The sequence below is a fragment of the Polypterus senegalus genome, chromosome 4 (genome assembly GCF_016835505.1).
Source record: "Polypterus senegalus isolate Bchr_013 chromosome 4, ASM1683550v1, whole genome shotgun sequence".
In the NCBI taxonomy this organism is placed as follows: Eukaryota; Metazoa; Chordata; class Cladistia; order Polypteriformes; family Polypteridae; genus Polypterus; species Polypterus senegalus.
Genome location: NC_053157.1, coordinates 111,152,880 through 111,167,879, shown reverse-complemented (window position 1 = coordinate 111,167,879; position 15,000 = coordinate 111,152,880). Strand labels below are relative to the sequence as shown.

Here is a 15,000-nt window from a genome sequence, read left to right as displayed (position 1 = left end):
ATACTTTCTGAGAAGGTTGGCCTCCTTCAACATCTGCAGTAAGATGCTGCAGATGTTCTACCAGACGGTTGTGGCGAATGCCCTCTTCTACTGCAGTGGTGTGCTGGGGTGGCAGCATAAAGATGAAAGACGCCTCACGCCTGGACAAACTGTTAAGAAGGCAGGCTCTATTGTAGGAGTAAAGTTGGACAGTTTAACATCTGTGGCAGAGCGACGGGCATTAAGCAAACTCCTGTCAATCATGAAGAATCCACTGCATCCACTGAACAGTGTCATTTCCAGGCAGAGGAGTAGCTTCAGTGACAGACTTTTGTCACTGTCTTGCTCCACTGACAGACTGAGGAGATCGTTCCTCCCCCACACTATGCGACTCTTCAATTCCACTCGGGGGAGTAAATGCTAACATTACTCAAAGTTATAGTCTGTTTTTTTATTTTTTTCATTTTTATTACTATTTAATTTAATATTGTTTCTTTGTATCAGTATACTGCTGCTGGATTATGTGAATTTCCCCTTGGGATTAATAAAGTATCTATCTACAGTATCTAGTTAGAATCTTTAGATTTACTGTAGATATCACTTTCATGATGAAATGCATTAAAGTGTGTATGTTACATTTTACATATAATTTCATTTAAATAATGAATACGGTTAATAATTACACACATGGAGGAATAAATTACACACATGGGGGTGTCACAGTGGTGGGGTGATAGCACTGCTGTCTCGCAGAGTTATGTTGCTGTTATTTCCTGCTTGTATTCCACACTGTGCTCTGGTTTCCTTCCAAAGATATGAAGATTTGGGGATTTGGTGCCGCGAGTGTACGTGTGTGCTTGTACCCACCTTGCGATGAGCTGAGGCCTCGTCAAGGGGCTGTTTCTGATTCGTGCCTAATGCTTGCTAGAATGGACACATCCTTGGATTGATGGATTTAATCAATAAACATCCTTTTCAGAGATATTGCGGTAAGGTGTCATCGGAATTGAATAGGTGTTCTAGGCAATTCACAGCACAGAGAAGTCGAACATGTTCTCACCGTGAGAATATCTCGCACAGCCACCTGGTGGATTCCTCCAGATTTACGTAAAGTACGCGCGCAAGTATAAACACTACAACGCTTGCATAGCAGGAGAGTCCGCTGCAGCATGCATCGCGTGAAGTATAACTCCAGCCTTACTTACAATGCATGATACAGTTCTGCACAAAGTGTGTCAAGTGTCTGATACAGCAGCAAAGCTATCAGTATACAAAGTTCACAGCCAGCATCAGTTTTACACAAGTAAAGGAGAACATGAGAGATGGGACATTGTGGATGGTGCAATCTGGTTGCAACAGAAAGAAAGGTCATAAAAGTTGAACACTAGATACCTATTATTACATACTAAAGTAACTGTGCGAATATCTGTGGAATTTTATGTTATTTTAAGGAAATTAAAGTGTACATCTTAGAACTCAGACCACCTACATTCTCCCACGCCACACTCATTCATTATGCTCCTAAAGAGTGGAAGACTATAAAATCATCCATTAGTTAATAAAGTATCAAATTGCACAAGTGGATGTATCATCCTAAATTTTATTCAATTTATATAAACAAGCGCAGTAAACAATAGTTAAACATATTATACAAAGAAAAATATTAATCTAAACATATTCAGATATTGACTGTAAAGTGAAAAAACACTTGACGTTTTACCAGTTTTACCAAGTGCAGCATCTTGTAACATTAGTGTCTGTGGCTGTAGTTTCGCTTCTTCCAGTACTTTCAGAACACTGACATCAGGACATTTTCCCCACTCTCGTCTTGATGGCTCCATGGCCTGCAGTTTGATGACTTCTCCAATAGTTTTCTCTACAGGGTAGACAAAAAAGTAAGATGATATTGATTTTCTATTGTACTAACTTGACATCACGGTAATCTTTATTAAATATGTAATCAATATCAATTGAGCAATCAATATAAAAAAATCTGTTTTAAACTTAATTACATATTTACTGTGAGAATGTGTGCAAAAGTAAATCTAATAAAAAACTATAATAAGACACAACACAAAGGAATAGCATTACATCTGAATTTTTTGCAATAGTGCTATAAATACTGACGCATGTCAAAGTAGGTGTTTACAGCTTTGTTAAACTTACTAGGTTAGGAATTTACAACAACAACATTTATTTATATAGCACATTTTCATACAAACAGTAGCTCAAAGTGCTTTACATATTAAAGAATAGAAAAATGAAAGACACAATTATAAAACAAAATAACTCAACATTAATTAACATCGAATAATAGTAAAGTTCAATGGCCAGGGGGGACAGAAAAAACAAAAAAACTCCAGACGGCTGGAGAAAAAAAAAATAAAATAAAAAATATATTTATAGACCACATGCCTTTTTACACTTGACACTGTTGTTGACTATTTCAAAGTAAAGTGATCCCTCGCTATATCGCACTTCAACTTTTGCGGCTTCAGTCCATCGCGGATTTTAAATGTAAGCATATCTAAATAAACTGCTCAAAAAAATTAAAGGATCACTTTGAAAACACATCAGATCTCAAATGGGAAAAAGAAATCCTCCTGGATATCTATACTGATATAGACTGGGTAATGTGTTAGGAACGAAAGGATGCCACATCGTTTGATGGAAATGAAAATGATCAACCTACAGTGCCCTGAATTCAAAGACGCCCCAAAAATCAGAGTGAAAAAATTGTGGCAGGCTAGTCCATTTTGCTAAAATTTAAATTGCAGCAACTCAAAATTGTACGCAGCACTTTGTATGGCCCCTGTGTTCTTGTATACATGCCTGACAACATCGGTGCATGCTTCTAATGAGATGACAGATGGTGTTGTGGGGGATCTCCTCCCAGATCTGGACCAGGGCATCACTGAGCTCCTGGACAGCCTGAGGTGCAACCTGGTGGCATTGGATGGACCAAAACATAATGTCCCAGAGGTGTTCTATTGGATTTAGGTCAGGAAAGTGTGGTGGCCAGTCAATGGTATCAATTCCTTCATCATCCAGGAACTGCCTGCATACTCTCACCACATGAGGACAAGAATTGTCGTGCACCAGGAGCCACTGTACCAGCATAGGGTCTGACAATGGGTCCAATGATTTCATCCTGATACCTAATGGCAGCCAAGGTGCCTTTGTCAAGCCTGTAGCGGTCTGTGTGACCCTCCATGTATATGCCTCCCCAGACAATCATTAACCCACCACCAAACTGCTCATGCTGAATGATGTTACAGGCAGCATAATGTTCTCCATGGCTTCTCCAGACCCTTTCACTTCTGTCACGTGCTCAGGGTGAACCTGCTCTCATCTGTAAAAAGCACAGGGCACCAATGGTGCATCTGCCAATTCTGGTATTCTATGGCGAATACCAATCGAGCTGCATGCTGCTGGGCAGTGAGCTCAGGGCCCATTAGAGGAAATGGGGCCCTTGGGTCACCCTCATGAAGTCTTTCTGGTTGTTTGGTCAGAGACATTCACACCAGTAGCCTGCTGGAGGTCATTTTGTAGGGCTCTGGCAGTGCTCATCCTGTTCCTCCTTGTCCAATGGAGCAGATACTGGTCCTGCTGATGGGTTATGGACCTTCTATGGCCCTCTCCAGCTCTCCTAGAGTAACTGCTTGTCTCCTAGAATCTCCTCCATGCCCTTGAGACTGTGCAGGGAGACACAGCAAACCTTCTGGCAATGACACGTATTGATGTGCTATCCTGGAGAAGTTGGACTACCTGTGCAACCTCTGTAGGGTCCAGGTATCGCCTCATGCTACCAGTAGTGACACGGACTGTAGCCAAATGCAAAACTAGTGAAGAAACAGTCAGAAAAGATGAGGAGGGAAAAATATCAGTGGCCTCCACCTGTTAAACCATTCCTGTTTTGGGGGTCATCTCATTGTTGCCCCTCTAGTGCATCTGTTGTTAATTTCATTAACACCACAGCAGTTGAAACTGATTAACAACCCCCTCTGCTACTTAACTGACCAGATTAATATCCCATAAGTTTCATTGATTTTATGCTATACTCTGATTAAAAAGTGTTCCTTTAATTCTTTTGAGCAGTATATATATCACAGATTTTTTGGTGGTTCGCAGATTTCTGCGGACAATGTGTCTTTTAATCTATGGCACACGTTTCCTCAGTTTGTTTGCCCAATTGATTTCATACAACACTATTGGCGGATGGCTGAGAAGCTACCCAATCAGAGCACGTATTACATATTAAATAAAACTCCTCAATAATATACAATATGCTTCTTGCGCGGTGCTTCGCATATTTAAAAGCTTTAACAGCCAGTATTGATTTTTGATTGTTTACTTTTCTTTGCCTCTGTCTCCAACATTCTCTGCTCCTAACGGAGAGGGTGTGAGCAGAGGGGCTGTTTGCTTAGAAGATACGGACGCTCTTCTAAAAAATGCTGAAAAGACTACCTTCACATTGATCCCTTCATTGTGGCAGCTTTATCGCGGTGCTTCGTTTACTTAAAAGCCCAACAGCCCTATTGATTTTTGTTTACTTTTCTCTCTCTCTGATATTCTCTGCTCCTGACGGCACTCATTTGAAGAGGAAGATATGTTTGCATTCTTTTAATTGTGAGAAAGAACTGTCATCTCTGTCTTGTCATGGAGCACAGTTTAAACTTTTGACTAAAGGGTGTTATTTCATGTCTAGAGGGCTCCAATAATGTAAAAAAACGTATTTAGAAAGTTGTAAACAGGTTTTCTATGTTCCAACTGCGAAAATATTTATAAAGATTTATAAATAAAGAATCCTACTTCGCAGAAATTCATTTATCTGTCTGGAGCGGATTAACCGCGATAAACAAGGGTTTACTGTATAACTGTGCGGAGAATATTTATAAACAGTGTGGGGGAGTTTTCTAAGGGCTTAAAATATATAAAAATAACCATACAAACATATGGTTTCTACTTCACGGATTTTCACGGGGTTCTGGAATGCAACTTCCGCGATCGAGGAGGGATTACTGTATCTTGAGTACTAGTCCTGGGGGACTTGGTGACCACAAGATTTTGTTCCAGTTTCATAATCAGCAACTTGCTGTATTTTGATTTTAATTTTGAATTAGCTGGCCCTTTTTGTTCTTAAGAAAAAACTACAGTGTAAGCTTTACATTAATAAGAAATTTAGAATGATTTATAATTTCTGTCAGCTTTAAACCATGATTTTTCCATTTTCTCCTACTTAATTCCCTAATGCTCTGTGGAGGTTTGCCACTTAAATGTATTCATATACTGACAATCAACAAAGAGCTTAGCAGGCACAGATGCAAAAAACCTACAGATTGCTAAACAGGAGAAGACACTTCAGTTTTCTTCTGGATATAGAAAGTACTGTATTATCCTTAATTGACTTACTTTTTTTTTTAAACGAATGTGAGTGGTGTGCTGATTATACTCTATTAGGATGAAGCTATGCAAGTATTAATACAATCCTTGTTCTCTCATCAATAATTTATTACCATATGACCATTTTATACCTTACTAGTCCATATGTTACCTGTAAAGTTTTTTTTCTAGGCCTGATATTGATACCTTTTTAACACACTGACTTGAATATTTGCTATTACTAGTTTGTGGTGTAGGTGCATTGGCAATTCTAAAAATTGTCCCTAGTGTGTGCTTGGTGTGTGTGTGTGTGTGTGTGTGCACCCTGCTCAGGGCTTGTTTCCTGCCTTGTGCCCTGTGTTGGCTGGGATTGGCTCCAGCAGATCTCCATGACCCTGTAGTTAGGATATAGCGGGTTGGATAATGGATGGATGGATGGTTTGTGGTGTTACAAAATATGAAAAAAATGGGTTTAAAGATTTCATTGCGACTTTTTTCCTAAAGACTGGGTCTAGTGGTTTTAGGATGGAATTAAAAAACAATCAATCATTGTTCATAGGTTAAGGAGTGCTTTGTTTTTCATGCACATCAAAACACCAGTGGTAATTTAACAGTTAAAGTGCAGATATAAAAACATAGGAAATGTCCTTCATACAACATACCTTTTAATTCAACGCTATAACAGTGAATTTAACACTGGTGATTTTACCATAAGGATGCTAAATTCTGATAATTTATTACATCCTGTTTACAGTAGACACTATTTTTCACTCACGTTTAATGTCATTTTACAACTTGTTAACTTTTGAGTTTGTCATGTTGCAGAAACACTGTTCAATCCCTGCTGAAATGTATTGCTTCTGCCCACTTAACAGTCTGAGTGAAGTACATGTACTCAGTCCATCAGTGTCCTACACTGCTTGTCCACTCTCTCTTCACCAAGAAAAACAGTTAGCAAAGTACAACTTACAAAACTAGTCCAATGGGAGCCAAGTTGTTTCATGCAGACAGACCGACATGTCGTCAACAGAAAATATATGAAAACATTGTTAGATTTTTCCCTGTATATATCTGAAAACACAATTTACAAAACGTTACTGAAACAAAGCTTTTGAATAAAAAAAGCAGCATTAAGGAAGGCAACCGGTCTTTCTGCACGTTACTTTTGAACATAACGTAATAAAAGCATTCTATGTGCTACATGTACAGTATGTTTGCACCGAATGATTGTTACAGTGTTATATATATTTTTGTATCTTCTGTTTGCTGTGTGTCTGTAAGCATGAATTGCTCATGACTTGTTTAGTGTTCTTTAAAAGACACACAGGGTGGTGGAAACAGTTTCAAGCTATTGCACGCCTTGAAATTACAGTGCTTTATGGAAATGGAGTTCACTGCAAATGCAGTAATGTATTTCAGTAATCTACATATGAAAGGCATATAAAATGGCCTGTGATTGCTAAAATGTGATCAATCAAATTTGCTTGTATTCTGCAGTTTTGCTTTCTTTTTGGTACTAGAGACAAAGATTAATAGCTGCTCCAACAACAATTCACCAATGAAAAAACAGCTAGAACACAGCTCTCTCAAATGTGATGGCTAAAAATGACAGTTTAGGTTTCAAGGCATATTTTAATATTGAGTGTGATGTCTCTGAAATTAGTTTTTCATTTATTTAATACATGCATACAAAAATAAGGACCAAAACATATTCATGATGTACTTAATTATTTATATTTACATATAGTTTTGTTATTATTTCTTTGTCACATTTTAAAATATTTCTCCAAAGAAAATCAATCCTTACCCATCTTCTTTAATATAAACTATGGCATCACAAATCTTTACTCACAGTATATATATAATTCACTAAGGGCACGCAAGACAGTGAGCGCAAGCAAGACAGAGAGCCACGCCGGCTAACTCTAAGACCATGGGATACAAATCGACAGAGCCCCGCCCGCCAACTCTAACCCTCCTACCGCATCATGGGATACGCACTACAGAGCCACGCATGCCAACTGTAACCGTCCTCCCGCATCCAGCGTCGCTCTCGAGGCATGTGCACTGCCTGCTCATGTGCCCCCACGCAACAACGCGTGAAAAACAGCCTCAGTCGCTTTCGTCTGTGCAAAAGTCCACATGCACCTCTGAACTACATTGACTTTTCACCGCAAGAAAGAGCCACGACCGCCAACTCACAGAGCCCCTTCCATTGGTTACGCACAAAAGAGCCATGAACGCCCACTCTAACCCTCCTCCCACATCATGGGGAATGCACAAGGCCCCGCCCGCCAACTCTCACCCTCCGCAGGCTTCCAACATCGCTCTTGAGGCAATTATATGGCGACATCAACTTCTCAACTGTCACTCTGAAACAATTCAGTACGCGAGCTATAATAAGCGTCACCAACGAAGACTCACTACACCTTAATGAACAGGTGCTGAAACTTATCCCTAACGATGAAGTAAGTTTCACCAGCGTCGACTCCATCGTCACAGACGATCCTGCAGATCAACTTGCATTCCCCGAAGAATTTCTTAATAGTCTTACTCCCACTGGCATGCCTCAGCATAAACTCAAAATTAAAATTGGTTCAGTCATCATGCTTCTCAGGAACCTCATGCCAGCAAAAGGTCTCTGTAATGGCACTAGACTTTGTTACCAGCATTCACCGCAATGTACTGGAGTGTAACACTATCACATTTACTACCTCACAAACTGTCCTTATTCCCCGGATCTCCCTGACCCCATCAGATTCTAATTTGCCTTTTACTTTTACACGCAGACAATTTCCTATTAGATTGCCTTTTGCAATGACTATTAATAAGGCACAAGGAAAAACATTCAAAAAAATATGCCTGTATCTGCCAAAATCTGTTTTCACTCATGGACAATTGTATGTTGCTCTCTCCAGAGTTCCATCTTTTTATTCACTGACAGTTGTATCCTCAAACCCTCCCCATTTGGACAACTGTGTCTTTCAGGAAGTGTTCACTCATCAATAAATTATATGCGGCGTATGCTACACCGCGTGTTGGCTAGTTACCACTATTTCTGATACTATAATTTAGAGCAAATTAAAATAATATGTAAAAAGAGGGGGAGTGTTTATCAGAGCATGATTAAATTAGTAATACTGTAGTGCTGCGAGGGTGGACTGCCATAATGTTCCATCTTCTTCTTTCAGCTGCTCCCATTAAGGGTCGCCACAGAGGATCATCTCCTTACATATCTTTCTGTCCTCTGCATCTTGTTCTATTACACCCATCACCTACATGTCCTCTCTCACCACATCCATAAACTTCTCTTAAGCCTTCCTCTTTACCTCTTCCCTAGCAACTCTATCCTTAGCATCCTTCTCCCAATATATTCAGCATCTCTCCTCTGCACATGTCCAAACCAACGTAATCTCGCCTCTCTGACTTTGTCTCCTGTTGTGTATGGCCGGCCGTTCATCCTGGCCAATACCCCCAAGCCGCCAGGTGGAGCTCTCCCGGCAGCATGGAGGTGCCCGAAGACCAGCAGGGCATCATGGACATTGCAGTCTTTATACTCAGCCCTGCTGGATACCGTGGGGGCCACTAGAGGACGCTGCAGGGAGGAATGACGTTTAGTTGCCTTACATCCTGGAAGCACGTCCGAGTCACATGGACAAAGGGAATGACGTGCTTCCGGGGTGAAGAAAAGGACTTTTGATCGGACCCGGAAGTGATAAAAGATCACATAGACTGGGGATTGGAACACTTCCGGATCAGGGACTATAAAAGAACTGTGGGAACTCCCAGACGGTGAGACGAGCGTCTGGGAGTGAAGGAATTGTTTATTGTATTGTTAGTGATTTATTTAATGAGTATTGTGAAGGAGAGGGTGCTTTGGGCACTGTTGATTAATAAAAAGTCATACTTTTGGACTTTTATCTGGAGTCTGGCATCTTGGACAAGGGTTCAAGGGAGCGATAGCGCCCCATATCTGTCACACTCCCAACCGTCCAACTTGAGCTGACCCTTTAATGTACTCATTTAAAATCCTATCCATCTTTGTCACACCCAGTGCAAATCTTAGCATCTTTAACTCTGCCACCGCCAACTCTGTCTCCTGTTTTTTGGTTAGTGCCACTGTCTCCAACCCATAGAACATAGCTGGTCTCACTACCGTCCTGTAGACCTTCCCTTTCACTCTTGCTGATACCTGCCTGCCACAGATTACTCCTGACACTCTTCTCTACCCATTCCATCCTGCCTGCACTCTCTTGTTCACCTCTCTTCCACAATCCCCATTACTCTGTACTGTTGATCCCAAGTATTTAAACTCATCCACCTCTGCCAAATCTACTCCTTGCATCCTCACAATTCCACTGACCTCCCTCTCATTTCACACATGTATTCTGTCTTGTTCCTACTGACCTTCATTCCTCTCCTCTCCTCTCCTGGGTCTCCTCAACCTGCTCACTACTATTGCTACAGATCACAATGTCATTAGCAAACATCATAGTCCACAGGGACTCCTGTCTAATCTTGTCTGTCAACCTGTCCATCACCAATACAAATAAGAAAGGGCTCAGAGCTGATCCCTGATGTAATCCCACCTCCACCTTGAATGAATCCATCACTCCTACTGCAGACCTCACCACAGTCACACTTCCCTCATACATATTCTGTACAACTCTTACGTACTTCCCTGCCACTCATGACTTCTTCATACAATACTACAGCTCCTCTCGAGGCGCCCTGTCATATGCTTTCTCCAGGTCCACAAAGATGCAATGCAACTCCTTCTGGCATTCCCTATACTTCTCCATCAACATCCTCATGGCAAACATTGCATCTGTGGTGCTCTTTCTTGGCATGAAACCATACTGCTGCTCACGAATCATCATCTCTCTTCTTAACCTAGCTTCCAGTACTCATTCCCATAACTTCATGGCTCATCAATTTTATCCCCCTGTACTTACTACAGTCCTGCACATCCCCCTTATTCTAAAATATCGATATGAGTACACTTCTTCTCCACTCCGCAGGCATTAAACAATCTGGTTAAAAACTCCACTGCCATCATGATGCTGCAAATTTTAAACAGGGCATTTTAGATCTTTCTGTTCTAAATGTAAGTAAGCAGAGGTAGTTGATATGGCAATAGGGGTTTAATTGACATTCTGATCTACTTCTGCTGTAAATGTTTAAATGTCGGGTTGCCCACTGTCACCAATAGGTGCTGCACCCTGCATGTTCCCATGTGACCATGGTTTATGGGGGCTGGATAACTTGTGATAGCTGCATAGAATAAGGCTTCTTTAAAATAACTGCCTGTGTAAGATTGTGAATAAATGCTGCTTTAACTTTATATGAGGTGTGTTTCTTGCTATGATACTTAAATGTTCTAAGTTTAGTAGTCAAATATAGGCTATTGTTAGTTCTGTAGCTAGGTGGAAGAATAAAAAAAAAAAACCCACAGTAACACACAACTGACAGATTGATAGAGAATGTTGTTTAATACAGGAAGCCAGTTGAGTGCAGTGGCCAGGAGAAGGTCATCAAGGACTGACATATGAATCTAACAAATGGATTGTCCTTTTCCCTTTTACAGCTGAACCAAAAATAACAAAATAGAATTATTATGCCTTATTAATTTATGCAACGTGTGATACAAGAGCAGTTAGTTCTAGTGAAGAGTGTGTGTAAAGCTGTATGTGATAAAGATGATTAAATTGTGTATTGCTGAAGAGACTCTTTAAAAAGATGATTTTATAATAAGAAAATCAGAAATATAGCAGTTATTTCCAATTGCCTTTAATGGGGAAGGCAAGACAATTTTTGCATATTCAGATAAATGCTTAACAGTTTTAGTAGAGTGCAAAAGCAACCTTCATGATGCTGTTTGATCCAAGAGCAAATCAACAGGGGTAGGAAAATCTGCCTCAAAATACTCTGTGAATGGAATGTGCTTAACAGGCAAATGGCAGTCGGTTTTCCTGATGACTGGGTCCCTGAGCTAACAACTAAGAAATGTGAATAAGTTGATTTTTGTTTTGGATGTGATATGCAAATACAACATAGCACATCTTGAGTAATACAATGTGGAAATTAGTGCAAGGAACTACATTCTATTATAATTTTTTTAACATTCTAATAAAATTTTATTGTAATACATTTGAATTGTCCAAAGAGTGACATTCAACTTCTGTGCCCTAGTAGACATTCATATGTTTAGGTGTTGTAAAATGCCCCATGGGGAGTTTAAATAACAGAATTTTATAAATTCCAAAAAAATACTTATAAATTTGAATGCACCTAGTATGTTCTCTTTGGTTTACCAGGTTAGCACATATCAGTCAGCAGATTGGGACATGATGCTAATCCCTCCTTTGAGCTTCTACAATTGGCAGTCTTTTTATTCCTATTTCAGAAAGATCTACATTTCACTTTAGTATTCTATTCAGTGGGGCAGGAGTGGGTAGAGAAATCACAATTTTAGAAATATCACCCTATTGAATTAGTGCTTAGTACAGTTTGAAAATATCAGAGTGTCTTCTTTAGGAAGCAGATAACTGTTTCAGCTGGCCGATTAAAGACAAACATTCATGTCATACTCCATTTTGGCACCTTTGTGTGTAACAGTATCTAAACTGGACTTAAACTTACTGCTTATAGATGCATATAATAATACTGTACAAGTTGTGGAACATGCAGTAGACTGAGGAAGGCTGAAAAAATTGTCACACCCAGAGAAGCAGCACCCAAAAATTAGGAGCCATTGTGGCATGTGGATAAGGTGGCTGGTTAGTAATCTGAAGTTTACTATTTTGCAACTGGCTTGTGGTAGATATTGCTCATCTGTGAAAACAAAACTTATAAGTGAAAATTATCAAGGAGATGGAGAATATTATTCATTTTATTACAAAATGCCATTTGTATGAAGCAATGCTGATATTCAACAATGAATAACTTTCAGGGGGCTTAACACAACGATTACAATTGATACAATAATCTGTGCAAGCAGGCTATGTGACAAGTGGTCCATAGCATTGTGCCGATTTTAAATAATCGTGCCCTGTAAGAGTGCAGGCTCTAATCAGGCTCAAGAGTCCTTCGCTCAGAGGGATGCTGGGGGTAACTGTCTGATTGCAAAGAGTTGTGCAAGTAAGCATGTCAGACAGGTGCCTAATTAATTCCTGGGAGTTAGTGGTGTGTTTGCACCTGTGCTCCATGAGGAAGATTAGTATAACAGGAGCCTGCACAGGACAGAAAGGGAGGAAAAGGAAGACCAAATCGGGAATGAAAAGGAAGAAAGGAGAAGATTAGAGAAAAAAAGGAAAAGGGATAAAAAAAGAGGAGGTTAAATGACTGGAGAGAAGAAGACAGGAGGTGGAGGAAGCCATTGTGTGTGTGGACGAGAGGGAGAGATAGAAGGCTGGCAACTGTGTGGAAGTTCCTTGAGGTGTGTGCAGCTGATGATCAGTGGCTGATCAGTTACAGCGATTCGCAGCACAAGGCTGGAGAGAAGCAATGTGGCTACAGGAGAACTGTAAGGTTCAGTGAGGCATCCTGTGGGGCATCCATGTACTGCAGGGCCACGAATCTGGCAGTGGGAGTCAGAAACTCGGCCTAATGCCCTGCCAGAGCCACTGGAGGCTGCAGGGGTGCAAGCCTATGAGCAGACGCAGAAGGTGGGCTGAATTGCTGTTTAGTTATCTCCTCGGCTGCAATGACCCACTTGAGGTTAGCTAAGGAGACTGTTTTCAAAGGGATGCACCAGGGACTGTCTTTATAAAGCATAAATTCCTGCCATGTTTTTAACCTTGCTTTTAAAGGATTATTTATTTGATTTTAACCTCCACTGAACATCTTTGTTTTACTGGATTATTTATTTATTGAAGAGTTTACAGAAGTGCACTTTTGAACACTGTTTCTTTTTGGTTGTTTGAATAAAATTACTAAGGCACTATTTCACCTACCCCTTATTATGTTTGTGTGTTGTGTGTCTTCATATGCACACCATCACAGGCTATTGTTGGTTGTGGTTTAATTTGTAAAGCAGTTATGTAGTTTGTTTGTTTTTTTTTTAATGAAAATATGTAAATGTGCAAGTTACCATTCTTATACTGAAAGACATGAAATGTGCAGATTACACAGGGGTGCAGTGTATATTTGACTAAATACGTTAATGAGATAAATAGCAAAAATCATAAAAAAATAAAAAAGCAAAATCTTAAAAGGGTAAGAACTAATTCATCCGTGAATAATGCACAAATACTTGCTACATTATCAACAACAGCAAAAAACCAACAAATCCAGTTGGTCACTTCTGGTCTGACACACACACAAAAAAAAAAAAAACACAACAGAGAATAGGAAGTAAAAACAGGCTTAATTTAGGTCAGTTCCAAGTTAAAAGCAGATGTTGTTTGGAAGAACACTGGTAGCTAAAAGGGTCCCCTAAACTGAACTTGGGAACAATTGATCTAACTCTTTATTTTATACAAGACATTTTCATTCTACAAGAGCAATGCTGCCTTGGAATCTGAAATAGAACTAAAACATGAAATAATTTTAAAAAACATCCATCTATTATCCAACCCACTATATCCTAACTACGGGGTCATGGGGAGGTCTGCTGGAGCCAATCCCAGCCAACACAGGGTGCAAGGCAGGAAACAAAGCCTGGGTAGGGCAGCAGCCCACCGCAGGGCACATACACACCCACACACCAAGTGCACATTAGGAACAATTTAGAATCACCAATGCACCTAACCTGCATGTCTTTGGACTGTGGGGGAAAAAAAAAATTGAAATCTGAAAGATACTGAAAATAATTAATGGATTGAAACAGCTTAGCTTAACCAAAAGTATTTTTTTTATTTGTTTTACCTGTCATAGGCAAACCAGTCTCCTCCATTGTCAACTGTGCTACAGGAATAACAGCCTGTGGATGCGCTTCCCATTTCTTTCTGTCACCTGCTGGGCATATTTTTTCCTCTTTCTTCATGTCACATTGATGAGGAACACTCGGTGAAGCCTGAAGAATTACCGGGGATTTACTCTCTTCCTCATCTGACACTTGCCGAGTCTTAAGATTCTGATTCAGCCGTCGCAGAATTTCTCTTTTGTCACTCTAATCCAGCATAGAAACAAATAAATAATAAAATAAGGCCAGATCAAGAATAAACATTACAAAATAAATGCACTTAATTTTATGATGAGAAATTTGAAAATTATAATGTATACTCTGCATGAAATATACTGTAAATAAACTGAAAGGCAATATACACTAACAAACAGTAGTAATGCTCCCACCTACACCACTAATTCATTTAAAAAAAGCATTAAATTATGGAAACCAAAATATTAAAATCTGACAGACTTTCTATCTATAGTGTATTTATCACTACATTATGTAAGGACTGTTTATAATCATAAAATGTATTATTTTCAAAAAACTATACAGGGAAAATGAGTCAAAAAATTAGAAATTATGATCAACATTCCAACTATGATCTAACTGAAGATGTACTTCAGCCTTGACAAGCTAATTAAAAGAGTAAAACAGGACAGGACAGCCAAAGTCCTGTTATCCAGTACTTGTTTAGCAAAAGCTAAGAAAATAAATATACAGTTGTACCAATTGTAATATTACTATTT

The 15,000-nt window shown here is 39.6% G+C and overlaps 1 protein-coding gene across 5 annotated transcripts in view; it reads right to left on the bottom strand.

Moving 5' to 3' along the window:
- Positions 1-15,000, bottom strand: part of nek1 (NIMA-related kinase 1) — a 225,527-nt gene that overhangs the window by 89,741 nt on the left and 120,786 nt on the right. For 4 of the 5 annotated variants that reach the window (XM_039751159.1, XM_039751162.1, XM_039751163.1 and 1 more), the window contains 2 exons: positions 14,230-14,473; positions 1,700-1,855 (listed from right to left, as the gene is read on the bottom strand). In XM_039751159.1, coding sequence (XP_039607093.1) covers positions 1,700-1,855; positions 14,230-14,473 — 400 coding nt within the window. The remainder of the gene's footprint in view (positions 1-1,699; positions 1,856-14,229; positions 14,474-15,000) is intronic. The other variant, XM_039751160.1, reaches the window with a different exon arrangement.